At 40.2% G+C, this 19,676-nt stretch overlaps 1 protein-coding gene across 1 annotated transcript in view; it reads left to right on the top strand.

Moving 5' to 3' along the window:
* The window catches only part of MSH4 (mutS homolog 4), a 92,738-nt gene that overhangs the window by 24,644 nt on the left and 48,418 nt on the right, over positions 1-19,676 (top strand). The window contains exons 5-8 of the mRNA XM_070078240.1: positions 28-143; positions 914-1,087; positions 6,922-7,094; positions 11,224-11,291. Coding sequence (XP_069934341.1) covers positions 28-143; positions 914-1,087; positions 6,922-7,094; positions 11,224-11,291 — 531 coding nt within the window. The remainder of the gene's footprint in view (positions 1-27; positions 144-913; positions 1,088-6,921; positions 7,095-11,223; positions 11,292-19,676) is intronic.

The following is a 19,676-nucleotide window of genomic DNA, read 5'->3' as shown; positions in this document are numbered from 1 at the left end:
TATTTTGCAATTAAAACTTTTTTTCAGAACGTTAATTTTACTACTGTCCAAAGGAAATACTTCAATGAAACAAAAGGATTAGAGTATATTGAACAGTTTTGCACAGCAGAATTCAGCACTGTCCTAATGGAGGTTCAGTCCAAGTAAGTTACAACTTAAAAAGAAAGTAAGAAAGCTCCAGTGTGAGTTCCATGAGGGCAGAGTTTTCTTTGATCCCTTCTGTATCCCTACTAACTACCTAGAAAAGTTCCAGACTCATAATACACAATATTATTGAAATAATAAAACAGTTAATTAAAGTTTCTATGCAGTGTCCCCAAATTAGTTATAATCTATTGCTCTGATGATTGCTGCCAGCTTTATTTTGGATTAAAAATCTCAAGCATCACAGTAAACTAGAAAAGTTGTGGCATGGAAATGAAGTACAGTTGAAGTGGTGTTCTTATTACATCATACTTTTAATCCTAGAAATATGAGATAGGAAATTATATTTTTAGGATAAATATTTCTCAGAACGTGCAAAATCAATATGTTCTCTGAGCCAGATTGGACACTGTTTACTCAGTTAGTGACCATGTTTATTCTCACTGAATTTGTAATATATTTTCCTATTGATTGGGACATCCTGACCCCACCTTTAAGGTCTTCATACTCTTTCAGCATTATTTGAGTACTTAGAGTTGTAAATCCAAAATAGACACAAATTACCATTGAATGTTGTCTCTGACACATGGTTTATTGGTGACCCTTAAGTATTCTTAAGTTCCCTTAAGTATTGTATTTTAAAATAAGGAACATTTGTTATAACTTACTTGTAATTTTACTGAAAATAAGTTGAAATGAGTGTTTCTTCTTATAGCAGTAATTTTTTAAATTAAGGACTTACAGTGATATATCATTGATTACCTTACAGATATTACTGTCTTGCAGCTGTTGCAGCTTTGTTAAAATATGTTGAATTTATTCAAAATTCAGTTTATGCACCCAAATCGCTGAAGATTTGTTTCCAAGGTAGTGAACAAACAGCAATGATAGATTCATCATCAGCCCAAAACCTTGAATTGCTAGTTAATAACCAAGACTATAGGTAAGATCTTCTAACTTTTTTAAAAAATGTATTTTTAGGGCCGGTGCTGTGGCTTACTTGGTTAATCCTCCGCCTGTGGTGCCGGCATCCCATGTAGGCACCGGGTTCTGGTCCCAGTTGCTCCTCTTCCAGTCCAGCTCTCTGCTGTGGCCTGGGAGGGCAGTGGAGGATAGCCCAAGTGTTTGGGCCCTGCACCCGCATGGGAGACCAGGAAGAAGCACCTGGCTCCTGGCTTCGGATCGGCCCAGTGTCGGCTGTGGTGGCCATTTGGGGAGTGAACCAACGGAAGGAAGACCTTTGTCTCTGTCTCTCTCTCTCACTGTCTATAACTCTACCTGTCAAATAAATTTTAAAAAATGTATTTTTAAGGGCCGGTGTTAGAGTGTAGTAGTTTAAGCTGTTGCCTATGACACTGGCATCCATATGGATGCCAGTTCGTGTCCCAGCTGCTCTACTTCCAATCCAGCTCTTCACTAATGTGCCTGAGAAATCAGCAGAAGATGGCTCAAGTGCTTGGGATCCTGCAACCCATGTGGGAGACCTGGAAGAGCTACTAGCTCTGGCTTCAGTCTGGCCCAGTCCTCGCCATTATGGCCATCTGGGGAGTGAACCTACAGATATTTCTCACTCTGTTTCGCCCTCTCTCTCTGTAACTCTGCCTTTCAAACAAATAAATAAATCCTTTTTAAAAGTATCATTTTATGTCCTTTTTTTTAAGATTAATTAATTTAAATTTTTTTCAGTTGTTTCATGAAGAAATAGTGAATAAATATATTTGTTTTATTAAAAGATTTCTTTTAAAATTTATTTGGAGAACCAGAAAGGGAGAGAAGGGGAAATGAAAGGGAAAAGGTAAAAGAGAGAGAGCGGGAAAGAGAAAGCTCTGAAGTTCATTCTTGAAATGCCTGCAACAAACTGGGGGTGGCTTATGCTGAAGCCAGGAGCCAGGAACACAATTCGTTTCCAACATGGGTGGCCGGAACCCAGCTACTTGAGCTGCCTTTTAGAATCTGCACTGACAGGAAGCTGAAATCAGAAGTGGAGGTTAGGTCCAGCATTGTGGTGTGGCAGGTAAAGCCACCACTTGCAATGCCAGCATCCCAAATGGGTGCTGGGTTCTGACCCAGCTGCTCCACTTTCCATCCAGCTTCCTGCTAATGGTCTGGGAAAAAAGAAGAAGATGGCCCAAGTACTTGGGCCCCTTTACCCATGGGGGAGACCCAGAAGAAGCTCTGGGTTCCTGACTTCAGCCTGGCACAGTCACAGCTGTTGTGGCCATTTGGAGAGTGAACCAGCAGAGGGAAGATCTCAGTCCAATTCCAAATACTTTTTAATTAGTGTAATTCCTTCAATATCCTGGTATTTTTTAGGCTGTGTTTCTGTATTTTGAATGTTCTTGAGTATATTTGTTAAAAAAATTACATACACACACACACACATTGTGTGTATTATGTGTTTAGTGAATATTGGGAAAGGTAGAGAGGCCATTTTTCATTGGACTTTTCTTTCTTTCTTTTTCTTTTTCTTTTTTTCTTTTATTCCTCTCCCCTCCCTTCCCCTCCTCTCCTCTCTGATTTGTTTATTTGAAAGGCAGAGTTTCAGAGGGAGAGGGTGGGGGAGAAATCTTCCATCTGCTAGTTCATTCCTGAAATGGCCACAATGGTCAGGGCTGGGCCAGGCTGAAGCCAGGAGCTTCTTCCAGGTATCCCATGTGGGTGCAGGGGGCCAACCACTTGGGTCACCCTGTGCTGCTTTCCCAGCACATTAGTAGGGTGCTGGATGCTGGATCAGAAGTGGAGCAGCTGGGACTTGAACCAGCACCCATGTTGGATGCTGCAGGTGGTAGCTTAACCTGCTGTGCCACAGGACTGACCCCTGAATAAATGTTTTTAATCATTGTACCATTGTTGCTAAACTGCTCAGAAGTTTCACCAAAATCAGGTTGTAAAAAGATATTTGGGGGCATTTAGGCTCATAATTAAGATGCCAGCTGAGATGCCCATGTCCTACTTCAGAAAATGTGGGTTTGATTCCTGACTCTGGTTCCTGCCTTTAGCTTCTCACTCCAGCTGCTGCTAATGTAGACCCTAGGAGCCAACAATGATGGTTCAAGTGATTGGTTCCTGGCACTACATTTGTGTGGATTGCAATCTCAGCTCCCAGCTTTGGCCCTAGCCCAACCCCAGCTGTTTTGTGCATTTGGAGAGTGAATAAGTGGATGGGAGCACACTCTGTCTCTCTGTCTCTCAAATAAGTAAAAACTATAAAATAAAAGATATTTGTACTAAACAGCAAAAAACAAACAAAACCCACCTCACTTTAAAACTGGACAAGGGGCGCCGGATTCTGTCCCGGTTACCCCTCTTCCAGGCCAGCTCTCTGCTGTGGCCAGGGAGTGCAGTGGAGGATGGCCCAAGTCCTTGGGCCCTGCACCCGCATGGGAGACCAGGAAAAGCACCTGGCTCCTGGCTTCGGATCAGCGTGATGCGCCGGCCGCGGCGGCCATTGGAGGGTGAACCAACGGCAAAAAGGAAGACCTTTCTCTCTGTCTCTCTCTCTCACTGTCCACTCTGCCTGTCAAAAAAAAAAAAAAAAAAAAAAAAAAAAACTGGACAAAGGGCCTTAATAGACATTTCTCCAAAGAAGATAAACAAATGGCCAATAATTACATGAAAAGATGGTAAGCATCACTAGTAATTAGAGAAACATCCCCATCCTATATAGGAGTGCCACTTCGAGTCCCAGCTACTCCACTTCTGATTTAGCTTCTTGCTGAGGAGGTAAGAAGCTGGGAGGCAGCAGATGGCTCAAGAACTGGTCTCCCCCAGGAGACCTGGACGAAGTTCCTGGCTTCAGCCTGGCCCAGCCCTGACCATTTGGGGAATGAACAAATGGGTGAAAGATCTCTCTCTTGCTCTCCTTTTTTCTTTATCTCTCCCCGACAGCCGTTTTTCAAGTAGATTAAAATAAATTATTTTTAAAAAGATTGATATTCTGGGGCTGGCACTGTGGCATAGTGAGTAAATCCACTGCCTGCAGTGCCAGCATCCCATATGGGCGCCAGTTCAAGTCCTGGCTGCTCCATAGACTTGTCCATTTGAGTGGCAAGTGTCCTCTTGTGACAATGTAGTGTTACACTCATTGATTTCTATAGTAAATGACAGGTTTATGTGTGCTCCCCAATTTTTTTTTTGTTCCTACAGAATCCAAATTCTCAAAAAATAAAAACTGTGCATGTGATGAGAAACCCTCAGCTGGTAGATCTGAGTAATTCCATACAAATTTCTTTAAATTAGTACACCCAATATCTGTTACGTAAAACTTAGGGAGATACAGGGAAAGAGATATTCCATCCACTGTTTCACTGCTCAGATGACCAAAATGGCCAGGACGGTCCAGACTGCAGCCAGGAGCCTGGATTTCAAACAATCTCCTATATAAGTGAGTGACAGGATCCCAAGTATTTGTGCCATCTTCTGCTTTCCCAGGTGCGTTAGCAGGAAGGTAGATTGGGAGGAGAGCAGTTAGGACTTGAACCTGTGCTTAATCTACTGCACCACAATGCGGGCCCCAAGAGTTCTCTCTTCTTCTCTCTCCTCTCCTCCCCTCCCCTCCCCTCCCCTCCCCTCTCCTCTCCTCTCTCTCCTCCTCTCCCCTCCCCTCCTCCCCCTCCCCTTCCCTCTTTCCCTCCTCTCTCCCCCCTCTCCCCCCTCTCCCCTCCCTCTTCCCTCCCCTCTGCCCCCTCTCCCCCCTTCCCCTCCCTCTTCCCTCCCCTCTGCCCCCTCTCCCCCCTCCCCCTCCCCTCTTCCCTCCCCTCTGCCCCCTCCCCTCCCCTCTTTCCCTCCCCTCTCCCCCCCCTCTTCCCTCCCCCCTCCCCTCCCCTCTGCCCTCTCCCCTCCCCTTTCCTCTCCCCTCTCCTCTCCTCTTTTCTTTATCTATCTACTATCTGTCTACTATCTGTCTATCTATCTGAAGGCCAGAATTTCAGAGAGGCAGAGAGAGAGAAAGAGGTCTTCCATCCACTGGTTCACTCCACAGATGCCCGCAGTACCAGAGCTGGGCCGACCTGAAGCCAGGAGCTTCTTCCAGGTCTCCCACATAGGTGCAGGGGCCCAAGGACTTGGGCCATCTTCTGCTTTTCCAGGCCATAGCAGAGAGCTGAATTAGAAGTAGAGCAGCTGGGACTCGAACCTGCACCTATATGGGATGCCGGCACTGCTGGTGGCAGCTTTACCTGCTACTCCACAGCACCGGGCCTGAGTCATTCTTATTTCCTCTCTTCTCACACCCCAGATGCAGTCCAACAGCAAATGCTCTTTACTCAATCTTCAGAGAATACCAATTCTTGATTACGTTTATCCATTTCCAAATTATCACAGTAACCTAAACCTCTGACCTCTTTAACCTAGACGACTGTAATGACCACCCAACATGTATCTATGCCTTTTTTCCCCTTTGTTTAGCATAGCAGTCAGAGTGATCCTTTTAATTCAGAAATCAGATCTGATAAATTTCCCCTTAAAAGCTACTCTATAATATTTAGATTTCTATCTCAATTTCACCTTTGCATTACTGCTTTTTTTTTTTTTTTTTATCATTCAGGTCTCTACACAACTGTCAAGTACACAGATTTTTATCAATCAGCCTAACTAAAGTAAACCTCCTGGTCATTCTCTACATACTCCTATTATTTTTATTTAGCAGTTTCTGTTCCTGAAATATTTTCTTTCTTTATATGTATAGGCTTATTGTCTGTCTCTCTCTCTACTCTTTGTCTTGTCCCCATTTATGGCAAGTAAACTGATACAGATTGTTACTAATCAGTCACTAGAATGTAAGGACCATGAAGATAGAAATCATGTCTGTCTTGTATGTTCAGTGCTTAGCACAGGGTTTTGAATACCATAACTGCTCAATAAATGTTGAATATTAAAATAAATTGGCTTTAAAATTCTTCTAAATTTATTTACTTTTTATGTATTTGAAAGGCAGAGAGAGGGAGAGAGAGAGAGGCAGAGGCAGAGACAGAGAAATAGAAAGCTTCCATATACTGGTTTACTCCCAAATACCTGCAAAAGGTGGTACTGAGCCAGTCCAATGCCAAGAGCTGGTAATTGAGTCTGACTGTCTCACGTTGGTGGCAGGGACCCAATTAATTGACCTATTATGTGCTGCCTCCTAGAGTGTGCATTAGCAGTAAGCTAGAATTGAAGTGGAGCCAAGACTTGAATCCAATGCATTATGATAAGAGAGGCATCTTAATGGCTGTACCAAATGCCTGCCCTGTACTAGCTTTTTCATGTGAATTGTAATTTTCTAATAAATAGCCCAATGATATTTATTCTTTATAATATCTCATTTCTTCATAATAATCACTTAGACATTATGAAATTCTCTTGTAATTTTCTCTAACTTCATAAATTAGAGCAGGGTGATTATGTTAAACACTCATTTTTATCAATGTAAGAGTCCCTTCTCCGTGAAGGTTATGTTATTTATGGAATTTCATGGACCAGAAAACTTTATATGAGTCTCAATATTATAAATATATATTATGGAAAAAAGTCATTAAGGACAAGGTGATACTGTCATTATTTGTTAACCAAAGTGTGGTGCATTGACTGACATATGTACTTATGAGCTAGTTCAGGATGTGGATTCTAAGCCCTGATCTCAGACCTATTGAATTAGAATCCCCATATAACTTGCATGCATAATAAAGTTTGAGAATAACTACTGTAGTTATAGGATTGTTCAATTACAAAGTTAAAATGCCATTTTCTTGGATTTTCCTTTGTATGCTTAATGAAATTTCCAAATTTGTGCTTTCAAAGGAATAATCACACTCTCTTTGGTGTTCTGAATTATACTAAGACTCCTGGAGGGAGTAGAAGACTTCGTTCTAATATCTTAGAACCTCTAGTTGATATTGAAACCATTAACATGAGATTAGATTGTGTTCAAGAGCTACTTCAAGATGAGGAACTCTTTTTTGGACTTCAATCAGGTAAATTAATATCTGAATTTTATAAGTATAAAGTATTTTTTGTATTTTTATTATAAAATAGTTAAATACAAAAAAGTATAAAGAGTTCAATGAGCATACAAAAATGTATCAGTTTTTAACATTTTGTTATATTACCCTCATATGTAAACACTATATATATATACATATATAATACACATTTTCTTAAAGCATTGGTGGATATATTAATATTACATAGCAAGGGATTCATGACAAATATAAAATGGCTAAAGAAAACATTATGTAAGGAGTATGATTTATTGAAGACAACACTTAAAATATCTGTATAACAAATATGAATTTTTTGAGATTATTTATGTGAAAGGCAGACTGACAGAAAAAATATCAATCTTTCATCTGCTGGTTCACTTCCACAAGAGTTGGGGGTTGGGCCAGCCTGAAGCTAGGAGCCAGGAAATCTATCCAGATCTCCAGTGTGGGTGGCAGGAATAGGTTACTTCTTAGGTATATTAGCAGGGAACTAGATTAAAAGTAGAGTAGGTGAAACTCAAACCAGTAATCTGATCTGTATGTCCCAGGTGGTGGCTTAACCTGTTGAACCACAAAGCCTGTCCTAATACAAATTATTTTAAAAATATAATTAGGTTAATTTTTTCCATGTTTCTGAAAGTTGGGTAATAAAGATATACATTCTTATATTCCAACATGTTAATTATTTTCTAGAAAATTTTTTGGATCCTGAAGGAAATAATTTCAGAGGTATATTTTATGTTTTGGTTTTGTGGATTCTGGATATTGTTCCTTTCTTTCTGTGGGGTTTTATTTATTTATTTTTTAGACAGGTTGTAATTCTTTTTCTCCAGAGTAATCCTCAAAGGAAAAAAGATTTGTCCAGACTAGGTAATTATCAATAGATGGAGTGTATTAGTTTCCTGGGACTGCTGTAAAAAGTACCACATATACAGTGGTTTAAAAGAACAATTTTTAAAACAGAATTCACAGTTCTGGAAGTTAGAAGCTAAAATTAAGGTGTCAGTTGGACCATGTTGAACCTTGTAAAAGAGTATCTTTTTTTTTAACTTTTATTTAATGAATATAAATTTCCAAAGTACAGCTTATGGATTACAGTGGCTTCCCCCTCCCATAACTTCCCTCCCACCTGCAACCCTCCTCTCTCCCACTCCTTCTCCCCTTCCATTCACATCAAGATTCATTTTCTTTTCTTTTTTTTTTTTTAAGATTCATTCTCGATTCTCTTTACATACAGAAGATCAGTTTAGCATACATTAAGTAAAGATTTCAACAGTTTGCACCCACATAGAAACACAAAGTGAAAAATACTGTTTGAGTACTAGTTATAGCATTAAATCTCAATGTACAGCACCTTAAGGACAGAGATCCTACATGAGGAGTAAGTGCACAGTGACTCTTGTTATTGACTTAACAAATTGACACTCTTGTTTATGGCATCAGTAATCATCCTAGGCTCTTGTCATGAGTTGCCAAGGCTATGGAAGTCTTTTGAGTTCACCGACTCTGATCATATTTAGACGAGGTCGTAGTCAAAGTGGAAGTTCTCTCCTCCCTTCAGAGAAAGGTTCCTCCTCCTTTGATGGCCCCATTCTTTCCACTGGGATCTCACTCACAGAGATCTTTCATTTAGTTTTTTTTTTTTTCCCCCCAGAGTGTCTTGGCTTTCCATGCCTGAAATACTCTCATGGGCTTTTCAGCCGGATCCGCATGCCTTAAGGGCTGATTCTGAGGCCAGATTGCTGTTTAGGACAATTTTTAAACAGAATTCACAGTTCTGGAAGTTAGAAGCTAAAATTAAGGTGTCAGTTGGACCATGTTGAACCTTGTAAAAGAATATCTTTCTTTGCCTCTTGCTAGCCTCTGGTGGTGGCTGTCAGTCCATGGTGTACTTTTATAGCTTTACTAGTCCATTCTCTCTGTTGCCATATGGTGTTCTTGCAGTGTTTGTTCACATTATTTTCTCATTAGGACTTCAGTCATATTCGGTCACCATAATGACTTCATCTTTACTTGGTTTCTTCTGCAAAGACCCAATTTCCAAAAAAGGTCACATTCATAGTTACTAGGAATTAAAAATTCAGAGTATTTTGAGGGGTAGGAGGGAGGCACAATTCAATTCATAAATGGGATAAGAAAATTTTCTTTGGGTGTGGCTAAGTATTCACTGGTATGGCTGTTTTCCTCTTAAATCTATAGGTGGGAGAACAGTTGATACACACTGCTTCTCATCTAATTCCTACACTTGATCTTAGCCAAAAAGCTGAGAAGCGATACTCATCTAATTATTGATTGCTAGCAGCTTGGCCAGTCTTGCATAGTCTCCTGACTCCCTCACCTTATGTTCTAAACTGAAATGGTACATTAATTATTAGAAGATATTTGTAACTTTCTAGTTTTTTCAATCCAATTCCAAATATTTTTTAATTAGTGTAATTCCGTCAATATCCTGGTATTGTTTAGGCTGTGCCTCTGTATTTTGAATGTTCTTGAGTATACTTGTTAAAAAACTACACACACACACATTATATATATATATGTATATATACATATATACACACACATTATATATATATACATATATATATAAATGTATTTAGTGAGTGTTGGGAAAGGTAGACAGAGGCCATTTTTAACTGGCCTCCTCTCCTCTCCTCTCCTCTCCTCTCCTCTCCTCTCCTCTCCTCTCTTCTCTTCTCTTTTCAGATTTGTTTATTTGAAAGGCAGGGGGAGAGGATGAGAGGGAGTTATCTCGGATTTGCTGGTTCACTCCCCTAAATGGCCACAACAGCTGGGTCTGGGCCAGGCCGAAGCCAGGAGCCAGGAACTCCGTTGTTCTCCCACATAGGTACAGGATCCCTGGGACTTGATCCACCTTCTGCTTCTTTCCAGGGCACATTAGTAGGGTGATGGATCAGAAGTGGGGCATCCTGGAATTGAAATGGTGTTCATATGGGATGCTGGCATTGCAGGCAGCAGCTTAACACACAGTGCCAGTCCCCGTAACTTTATTTATTTTTTTTTATTGTTCACAGCAACATCTTATTGGGCTACCTGTATCTGGCATTTAGTGTAATATGTAAATGCCAGGGATATAAAGTCATTTAATCATTTAATATTGGTCAAGGTCCAACCATTGTGGTCTTTTTCAGCTATTTGATGCCAGATGTACAATTATACTCTTCTATTTTCCCTTCCCTATGTTTCAGCTGGAAGAGGTATTACTGTTTCTGTCCATGACTATTTCTTCCACCAGTTCTCTAGATCCCATCCTTGCATTTAGTTGTTTCCTGTTTCTTGTTTCTTTATTATCCTTCTCACTCTGAGTTCCTTCCATGAGAATTTAAATTTGCTCATACCTCTCCCATCTGTGTTAGAACTCTCCCTGGATTTCGTCTTTTCCAGCTACCACCTTATGTATGTTTTTCTATTCATAGCCAAAGTTGTTCAAAAACTAATTTTCTGCTCTCACTATCCTCTCTTCATCACTGTATCTCAATCTGCTACAATCTTGTTTCTATGCCCACTATTGTGCCTAGACTGCTTTTGTCAAGGTCACTGTAGGTGATATTGTAGGTTCTCTGTCCAGATCCTTATGGTTCCCTTTTAACTTTCTGTATGTCTCTTTCTTTGCCCACACCTACACTCATTTGGAGGCCTGCCCTTAGGCTATTGGAGTCCTGACTCTCAAGCACAGAGTATAAAAGTGCCTGGTGATCTTAAATTAATGGTGTGAGAATATGAAAGCCCAGCTGTCATATTTATATGGCAAAAACTAAAGTATAATTTAAACCCCAGAATTCCTCTTCAGGATCAGTTCAAGTTTCCTTCAACAAGTGTTGCCTGAAATTATCCTCTGCTTAGTCTTTTCCCTTTACTTGTCCTTCTCTTTATTAGTTTCTCCTAGAGACACAGTCTGTCATTTGCACATGAGTCCTTGAAACATAGCCTAACACAATCACTAACAGGCTTGTTGTTAATGTAATGGTAAAGTATTAGTTCTTGTATTTGGATTACAACTCACTTGATACTACTGAATATCTTTCGTTTTGCTTTCTTTGCTTCTGTGATATTCACTGTACTATGAAGTTTAAATGCTCACATTTGTTGTTTGTTTCAGTTATTTCAAGATTTCTCGATACAGAGCAGCTTCTTTCTGTTTTAGTACAAATTCCAAAACAAGACACGGTATGTTTACATATACATTATGTGTTACATTATTATATATTCTGTGTTATAATTTATCTTAATATTATGTAAACATTGCAAAATCTCTAAATGTTTGAGATTAGTATTATTGATGTGTAGAGAATTTTTATATTTTTAAAAGGAAATATTTGGGGCCGACGCTGTGACATAGTGGGTTGAAGCCCTGGTCTGAGGCATGGGCATCCCATGTGGGCACCAGTTCTAGTCCCGGCTGTCCTCTTCTGATCCAACTCTCTGCTGTGACCTGGGAGAGCAGTGGAGGAAGATGGTCCAAGTCCTTGGGCCCCTGCACCCCTGTGGGAGAACTGGAGGAAGTTCCTGGCTTCTGGCTCCTGGCTCTGGATCGGCGCAGCTCTGGCCATTGTGGCCATCTGGGGAGTGAACTAATGGATGGAAGACCTCTCTCTCTGTCTCTACCTCCTCCGTAACTCTGTCTTTCAAATAAATAAAATAAATCTTTAAAAAAAAGGAAGTATTTTCTTATATGTTAGAATAAAATAAAAAGTTTCTTAGATAGTTAAGGAATTGGCATAGTTCTACTACTCAAATACTTAGTTACGTGTAATTTTTTAAAAAGTGCCTAATAAGCAACTTTGGGTCCAAAGAGTTTAGATTGTTCTTAAAAGCGATCATTGGGGCCAGCACTGTGGCGTAACCGCTAAAGCCGCCATCCCGGAATCCCATATTGGGGCTGGTTTGAGTCCCAGCTGCTCCACTTTCTGTCCAGCTCTCTGCTATGGCCTGGGAAAGCAGTAGAAAAGGACCCAAGTCCTTGGAGCCCTGCACCCACATGCATCCACATGGGAGAACTAGAAGAAGCTCCTGACTCCTGACTTTAGACAAGCCCAGTTCCTGCTGTTGCGGCCATCTGGGGAGTGAACCAGGAGAAGGAAGACTTCTCTGTCTCTCTGCCTCTACCTCTGTAACTCAGCCTTTCAAATAAATAATTATTTTTTTAAAAGTGATCATTATGTGATCATTAAGTTGAATAGTCTTTAAATAAGCTTAGCCTGTACAACTGTAATATCATTTCTGAAAATTCTTATATGTACACTTATAAAGTTGTTATTCCCTTCTTCAATTTTCTTTTCTTTCCTTTTAAAAAAATATTTATTTGCATAGCTGAAAGAGAGGAAGAAACACAGAGAGAGATGTCTTCCATCTACTGGTTCTCTCTCCAAATGGCCACAATGGCTAGGGATGGGCCAGAGTGAAGCCAGGAGCCTGCAACTCCATCCAAATCTCCCACGTGGGTGGCAGGAGCCCATGCACTTGGCCATCTTTTGCTGCTTTCCCAGGCACATTAGCAGGGAGCTGGATTGGAAGTGCAATAGCTGGAAGTTGAACTGATGTCCGTATGGGATTCTTGCATTGCAGACAGTAGCTTAACTTACTGTGCCACAACACCAGACCCAAATTTTCTGATAGTTTGTTTACAGTTCTTATTGTTTTTTCCTTAAAAGTTTGGTAAAATTCACAAATGAAGCCACTAGAAGGCAGACTTTTCTTTGTAGGCAAGTTTTTCATTATTAAACTTCTTAGGTAGACATGGTGCTATAGATATGGATAAGTCAGGTCATCTGTTTTTCTTTAGTGAACACTGGTAATTTGTGTCATTCAAATAATTATTCATTCTACTCAACTTTTCAAATTTCTTGGCATAATATTGCTCTTAATATCTTCCTTATTTTCCTTTTTATGTCTGTAAAATTTATAGGGATTCATTCCTGATATTGGTAACTGTTTTTTAAAATTTACTTGAAAGGCAAAGTTGTGTGTGTGTGTGTGTGTGTGTGTGTGTGTGTATTATATAAAGAGAGAGAGAATCTTCGATCTACTTGTTTACTCCAAATGGTCTACAGGCTGGGATTGGGCCAGGCTGAAGCTAGGAGCCTGGAATTCCATCTAGGTCTCCCATGTGGATGGGAAGGATCTAAGTACTCAGACCATCTTCTGCTTAGCAGGGAGCTACTTTGGAAGAAGATCAGCTGAGACTTGAACTGGTGCCCTTGTAGGACACTGGTATCACAGGCGGCAGTTTGATCTACTGTGCCACAATGCCAGCTAACTTATTTATACTTTCTCTTTTTTTCTTAATAAATCTCTTTAGAGGTTAATAGTTTTATTGATATTCTCAAGGAATATTATTTTATTTCATTGATTGCTGGTTTTATCACTTCTGTTTCATTTTTTCTGCTTTTCTGTGTTTAGTATTCTCTTCTTTTTCTATGTAGGGAAGGTAGAAGCTGAGGTCATCAATTTAAGACCTTTTTCCTTTTGTAATATGTGAATTTTGTACTATAAATTTCTCTCAGAGAAATTGTTGGTATTCCACAATTTTTGATATATATTGTTTTCTTTTTCATTCAAAAAAGTTCAAAATGCTTTCTGATTTTCTTTTTAGTTTTTCTTTGATTATTTAGAAGCATATTATTTTGATTCCAGTATTTGGAAACTTTCCATATATCTTTCTGTTTATTATTAATTTCAATTTCCAAGTGGTCTGAGAACATCACACATATCCTTTTAATTTTGTGGACATTTGTTTTAATGGCCCAGAATAGGTTATCCTAGTAAATGTTCTATGTGAACTTGAAAATAATGTGTATTTTGCTGCTGTTGTCTTTTAAAAAAATAATTCCTTTTTTATGCTAATGCACTGTTAGTACAGAGAACAAATTAAATCTAGTTCATAGATATACATAGATAAAGTTCTAAAAATATCATGCTGTTCTGTTCCTCTGCAGTTTGAGATTATTTATAGTGTTTTTCAAGACTACTGTGTACTTTGGGGCTTTTTTTGGGGGGGTCTATTCTATCAATTATTGGGAAAGGTGTCAATATAATTGCAAATTTGCCTATTTTCCCATGAAATGCTATTAGTTATTATCTAATGTATTTTGAAGGTCTTATTAAGTACATAAAAATTTTAATACTACTGTGCCTTTTGATGAATTGACCCTCTCTATTGCTAATAGTATTTTTTTTTTGCTCTGAAATTTACTCTGTGTAATATTAATGTAGCCACTCCAGCTTTCTTTTGATTAGTGTTGGCATGGTATATTTGTACAAATTTTCCTTTTTTAAAAATTTTATTTATGTTATAGAAGTTTCATGTATTTCATATGTACAGATTTAGAAACATAATGATTCTTCCCACCCAACCCTTCCTCCTGTCCATGTGCCAACCTTTTTTACTGCTCCCTTTCCATTCCCACTCTTAAATTTTACAAAGATCTACTTTCAGTTTACTTAATGGTTGTAAAGTTAGCCCTACACTAAGTAAATAGTTCAATAAATAATATGAGGAAAGAAAAAAACCACTATTCCTCAACAGAAGTAACAAGGACTGTAAATAATCATCAAATCTCAAAATGTCCATTTCACTATAATACATTATATTTTAGGTACTCTATTAGTTACCTGAGATCAGAGAAAACATATGGTATCTGTCTTTTTGGGACTAGCTTTTTTCACTAAGTATAATGCTTTCCAGTAGTGTCCATTTTGTTGCAAAAGACAGGATTTCTTTTCTTTTTTTATAGATAATTAGTACTCCATCATGTAGATATTCTGTTTTTTTAAAAAGATTTATTTATTTATTTGAAAGTCAAAGAGAGAAGGAGAGACAGAGAAAGAGAGAAAGGTCTTTGTTCCACTGGTTTACTCCCCAGTTGGCTGCAACGGCCAGAGCTGCGCCGATCCGAAACCAGGAGCCAGGAGCTTCTTCCAGGTCTCCTACATGGGTGCAGTGACCCAAGGACTTGGGCCATCTTCTACTGCTTTCCCAGGCCATAGCAGAGAGCTGGATTGGAAGTGGAGCAGCTGGGTCTCGAACTGGCGCCTATATGGGAAGCTGGCACTGCAGGTGGCGGCATTACCTGCTACGCCACAGCATCGGCCTCAAATATATTCCATGATTTCTTTATCCAGTCAGTAGTTGATGGACATCTGGATTGATTCCATATCTTAGCTTTTGTGAATTGTGCTGCAGTAAACATGGGGTACAGATAACTCTTTCATCTGCTGATTTCTTTTGGTTTGGATCAGTTCCCAGGAGTGGGCTCCCTGAATCATATGGTAGGTCTAGTTCAGATTTCTGAGGTATCTGCATACTGTCTTCCACAGTGGCTGCACCAGTTTACATTCCCACGAACAGTGGGTTAGGGTACCGTTTTCCCCACATCCTCGATAGCCTTTGTTGTTTGTTGACTTCTGTATGAGAACCATTCTAACTGGGGTGAGATGAAACCTCATTGTGGTTTTGATTTGCATTTCCCTAAGGGCTGGTGATCCTGGAGTTTTCTCAAATGTCTGTTGGTCATTTGAATTTCTTTTCTTTTTTTTTTTTTTTTTACAGGCAGAGTGGACAGTGAGAGAGAGAGAGACAGAGAGAAAGGTCTTCCTTTGCCATTGGTTCACCCTCCAATGGCCACCGCAGCCGGCGCGCTGCGGCCGGCGCACTGCGCTGATCCGAAAGCAGGAGCCAGGTGCTTCTCCTGGTCTCCCATGGGGTGCAGGGCCCAAGCACTTGGGCCATCCTCGACTGTGCTCCTGGGCCATAGCAGAGAGCTGGCCTGGAAGAGGGGCGACGGGGACAGAATCTGGTGTCCTGACTGGGACTAGAACCCGGTGTGCCAGCACCGCTAGGTGGAGGATTAGCCTGTTGAGCCGCGGTGCCGGTCTCATTTGAATTTCTTTGAAAAGCGTCTGTCTGAGACCTTAGCCCATTTCTTGACTGCTTGTTTTGTTGTTGAATTTCTTAAGCTCTTTATAGATTCTGGATATTAAGGCTTTACCAGTTGCATAGTTTGCAAATATTTTATCCCATTCTGTCTGTTGCCTCTTCTCTTTGCTGAGTGTTTCTTTTACAGTGCCGAAGCCTTTCAGCTTGATGTAATTCCATTTGTCTATTTTGGCTTTGATTGCCTGTGTCTCTGGGGTGTTTTCCAAGAACATCTTGCCTATGCCAATGTCTTGCAGAGTTTCCCCAACATTCTCTAATGATTTGATGGCATTAGATTATAGATTTTTATGTTTGATCCATTTTGAGTGGATTTTGTTTAAATTGTAAGGTAGGGGTCTAGTTTCATACGTCTGCATGCAGAGATCCCGTTTTCCCAGCACCATTTGTTGAAGAGACTGTCTTTACTCCTGCAATTGATTTTAGCTACTTTGTAAAAAGTAAGTTGGTTTTAGATGCGTGGATTGATTTCTGGATTTTTTTATTATATTCTGTTGGACTACAAGTCTCTTTTTTGTGCCTGTACCAGGCTGTTTTGACCATAGCTGCCTTGTAGTATGTCTTAAAATCTGGTACTGTGATGCCTCTGGCTTTGTTTTTGTTGTATAAGATCGCTATAGCTATTTTGGGTCTCTTGTGTTTCCCTATGAATCCGTTAGGTCCATTTGGTGTATAATGTTGATTTTTTTTAAAAATTTTATTTATTTATTTGAGAGGTAGAGTTACAGAAAGTGAGAGGGAGATACAGAGAGAAATGTCTTCTTTCCGTTGGTTCACTCCCCAAGTGGCCGCAATGGCCGGAGCTGTGCCGATCCAAAGCCAGGAGCCAGATGCGTCCTCCCGGTCTCTCATGTGGGTGTAGGAGCCCAAGGACATGGGCCATCTTCTTTTGCTTTCCCAGGCCACAGCGGAGAGTGAATTGGAAGAGGGGCAGCCGGGACTAGAACCAGCGCCCATATGGGATGTCCGGCTGCAGGCAGAGGATTAACAAGCGCCATGGCGCCAGCCCCTATAATGTTGATTAATTGTTGTTTCCTTGATGATTTTCTGTCTGGTTGATCTGTCCATTGCTGAAAGTGGGGTATTGAAGTCCCCCATTACTGTTGTGTGGTAGTCTATGTCTCACTTTAGATCCATTAACATTTCTTTTAACGAGCCAGATATCCTGTAATAGGGTACATGTACATTTATTATAGTCACATTTTCCTGTTGAATTGATCCCTTATCCATTGCACAGTGCCTTTCTTTGTCTCTTTTAACAGTTTTTGTGTTAAAGTCTATTTTGTCTGATATTGGGATGGCTACACCAGCTCTTTCTGTTAGCATGGAGTATCATTTTCTGTGCTTCCACCTTCAGTCTTCAGGTATGCTTGTTGGCTAGTTTCTCATAAGCAGCAAATACATGGGTCTTGTTTTTTAATCCATTCAGCCAGTCTATCTTTTAACTGGAGAGTTGAGGCCATTTACATTCAGGGTGACTATTGATAAATAACAACTTGGCCTAGACATTTTTCCATAAATATTCCTATTGTTTACTTTGGGTTTCCTTTGTGCTTTTACTGGGAGATTTTTTTGCCTTCACATTCTTTCATAGTGATGACCATGTTTCTCTGTGTAGCACATCCTTAAGCATTTTTTGTAAGGCTGTGAGTAGTAACAAATTCTTTCAATTTATGTTTGTTCTAAAAGTTTTTATTTTACCTTTATTCATGAATGAGAGCTTTTCAGGTTACAGTATTCTGGGTTAATAGGTTTTTATTTCTTTGGACTTGGAATATATCTTACTATTCTCTCCTGGCCTGTAGGGTTTCTGATGAGAAGTCCGGTGTGAGTTTAGTTAGAGATCCTCTGAAAGTAATCTGACATTTCTATCGTGCACATTTTAGAATCTTTCCTTTATGTTTTACTATGAAAAGTTTGCCTACAATGTGTTGTGGTTAAAATCTTTTCTGATCATGTCTTTTATGAGTTCTGTGTGCTCCCTGTACTTGGATGTACCTTTCTTTCTCCAAACTGGGAAGTTTTCTGTAATTATTTCACTAAAAAGGCTTTCTAATCCATTCTTTCTTTCCAGACCTTCAGGAACTCCTAAGACCCGTATGTTGGGTCATTTGGTAGTATACCATAAATCTCCAAGACTGTTTTTTAGTTTTATAATTTCTTCTTTTTTTTTCTGGTCTATAAATTTCCAGAGATTTGTCTTCTAACTCAGATATTCTTTCTTCTGCCTCACTGATTGTTTTTCACTACATCTTTTATTTGTTTGTTTTTTTTTTTTTAATTCTTCATTTCTAAGATTTCTCTTTAAAATCTCAAGTTCATTGGAAAAATTTTTATTCATGTCATGTATGGATTTCTCTAGTTCATGGCTTTGCTTCTGATTACTTCTGAGTAATCCTATGATTAATTTTTTGAATTCCATTTCTGGCATTTCATCAATCCCTGCATCTTCACATTCTAGTATTGAAGTGCTAGTATTATTGTGTTCCTTTGGAGGCATCATGTTGTCTTCCTTATTCTTGCTTTTTGAATTGCTGTGTTTATTTTAGGCATTTGTGGAGTTTTTTTTTTTTTTCCTCTGATGGCTTTTGTGTTTGGACTGAGTCTCTGTGGCTTAGTGTAATGTCTGCTCTTTTAGTGAATACCTAGAGGTGTGTGCTGGGTGTGGCCGTGGAGCTCTGTTCAGTACTCCAGGGTTAGGGGAGTATCCAAGTGACACCCAATTTGGGCATGGTAGATCTCTTTGTTTTCAGAGGGGAAAGTTTGATCAGTTCTGTTGGCATAATCTCACACTCGGCTCCTCTCCTCCATCATGAGCAATGCCTAGTGCTGGCCCCTTTGGGTGTAATATTCATCCATGCTGCCACAAGAACCACACAAAGGATCCATGCAGTCCTCAGTATGAGAAAGGATCCTGCAACAGTGACATACCCCAGACAATCAGGGAGCCCTTAGTGTGTGGAGCTGTCCACAGTGACTGCCCAGAGACCTAGTCACACCCTATGCCCTCCCACACAGCCAAAGTTCCCACAGTCCTAGCACACTGGACTCCCAGTCATGTGGTACCAAGGACCCACTCTGCCCTGCCAGTCTGTCTCATCTTCAGCAAGGCGAAGATGCTCCCAGGGCTGGCTGCCTATAGGTACTCCACCCAGGCAGCCTCAGTCCCAGAGCCTTTGAAACACTGGGAGGCTGGGGACACTTCACACTCCTATATGGGCATCTAGCCTCCTGTCATTCCTCCCAGCCAAACTCTGATGTCTCTTGTTGGTTGGCGCTGGGCACACAGACAGATGCTGGTGCAGTTGTTATCTATGTCCACAATGGTGCCTGTCCTCTCTCAGCTAGTTGCAGGGCACCATTATTGGGGGCTCAGGGAAAAACATGCCCCTTTTTTCCCTCTAGGTTGGCAGGTACACTATCCCCCAGATGACTCCAGGTCAGACTTACATCAGGCTCTCCTCATGGCTTTATCACCAGTGGCTTGGGCTGCTGCTGTCTGGTATGACCTCTCACTCTCCAAAGTGATACTGAGGCTCTTGGCTGCTAAAGTCTGTGTTGTGTCCATGCTCATTCTGCATGTCCACACCTTCCACATAGATCCATAGTGTCCTTCTAAC

The sequence above is a fragment of the Oryctolagus cuniculus genome, chromosome 7, assembly GCF_964237555.1.
Source record: "Oryctolagus cuniculus chromosome 7, mOryCun1.1, whole genome shotgun sequence".
NCBI classification, from domain to species: domain Eukaryota; kingdom Metazoa; phylum Chordata; class Mammalia; order Lagomorpha; family Leporidae; genus Oryctolagus; species Oryctolagus cuniculus.
This window is presented reverse-complemented; position numbering and strand designations above follow the sequence as displayed.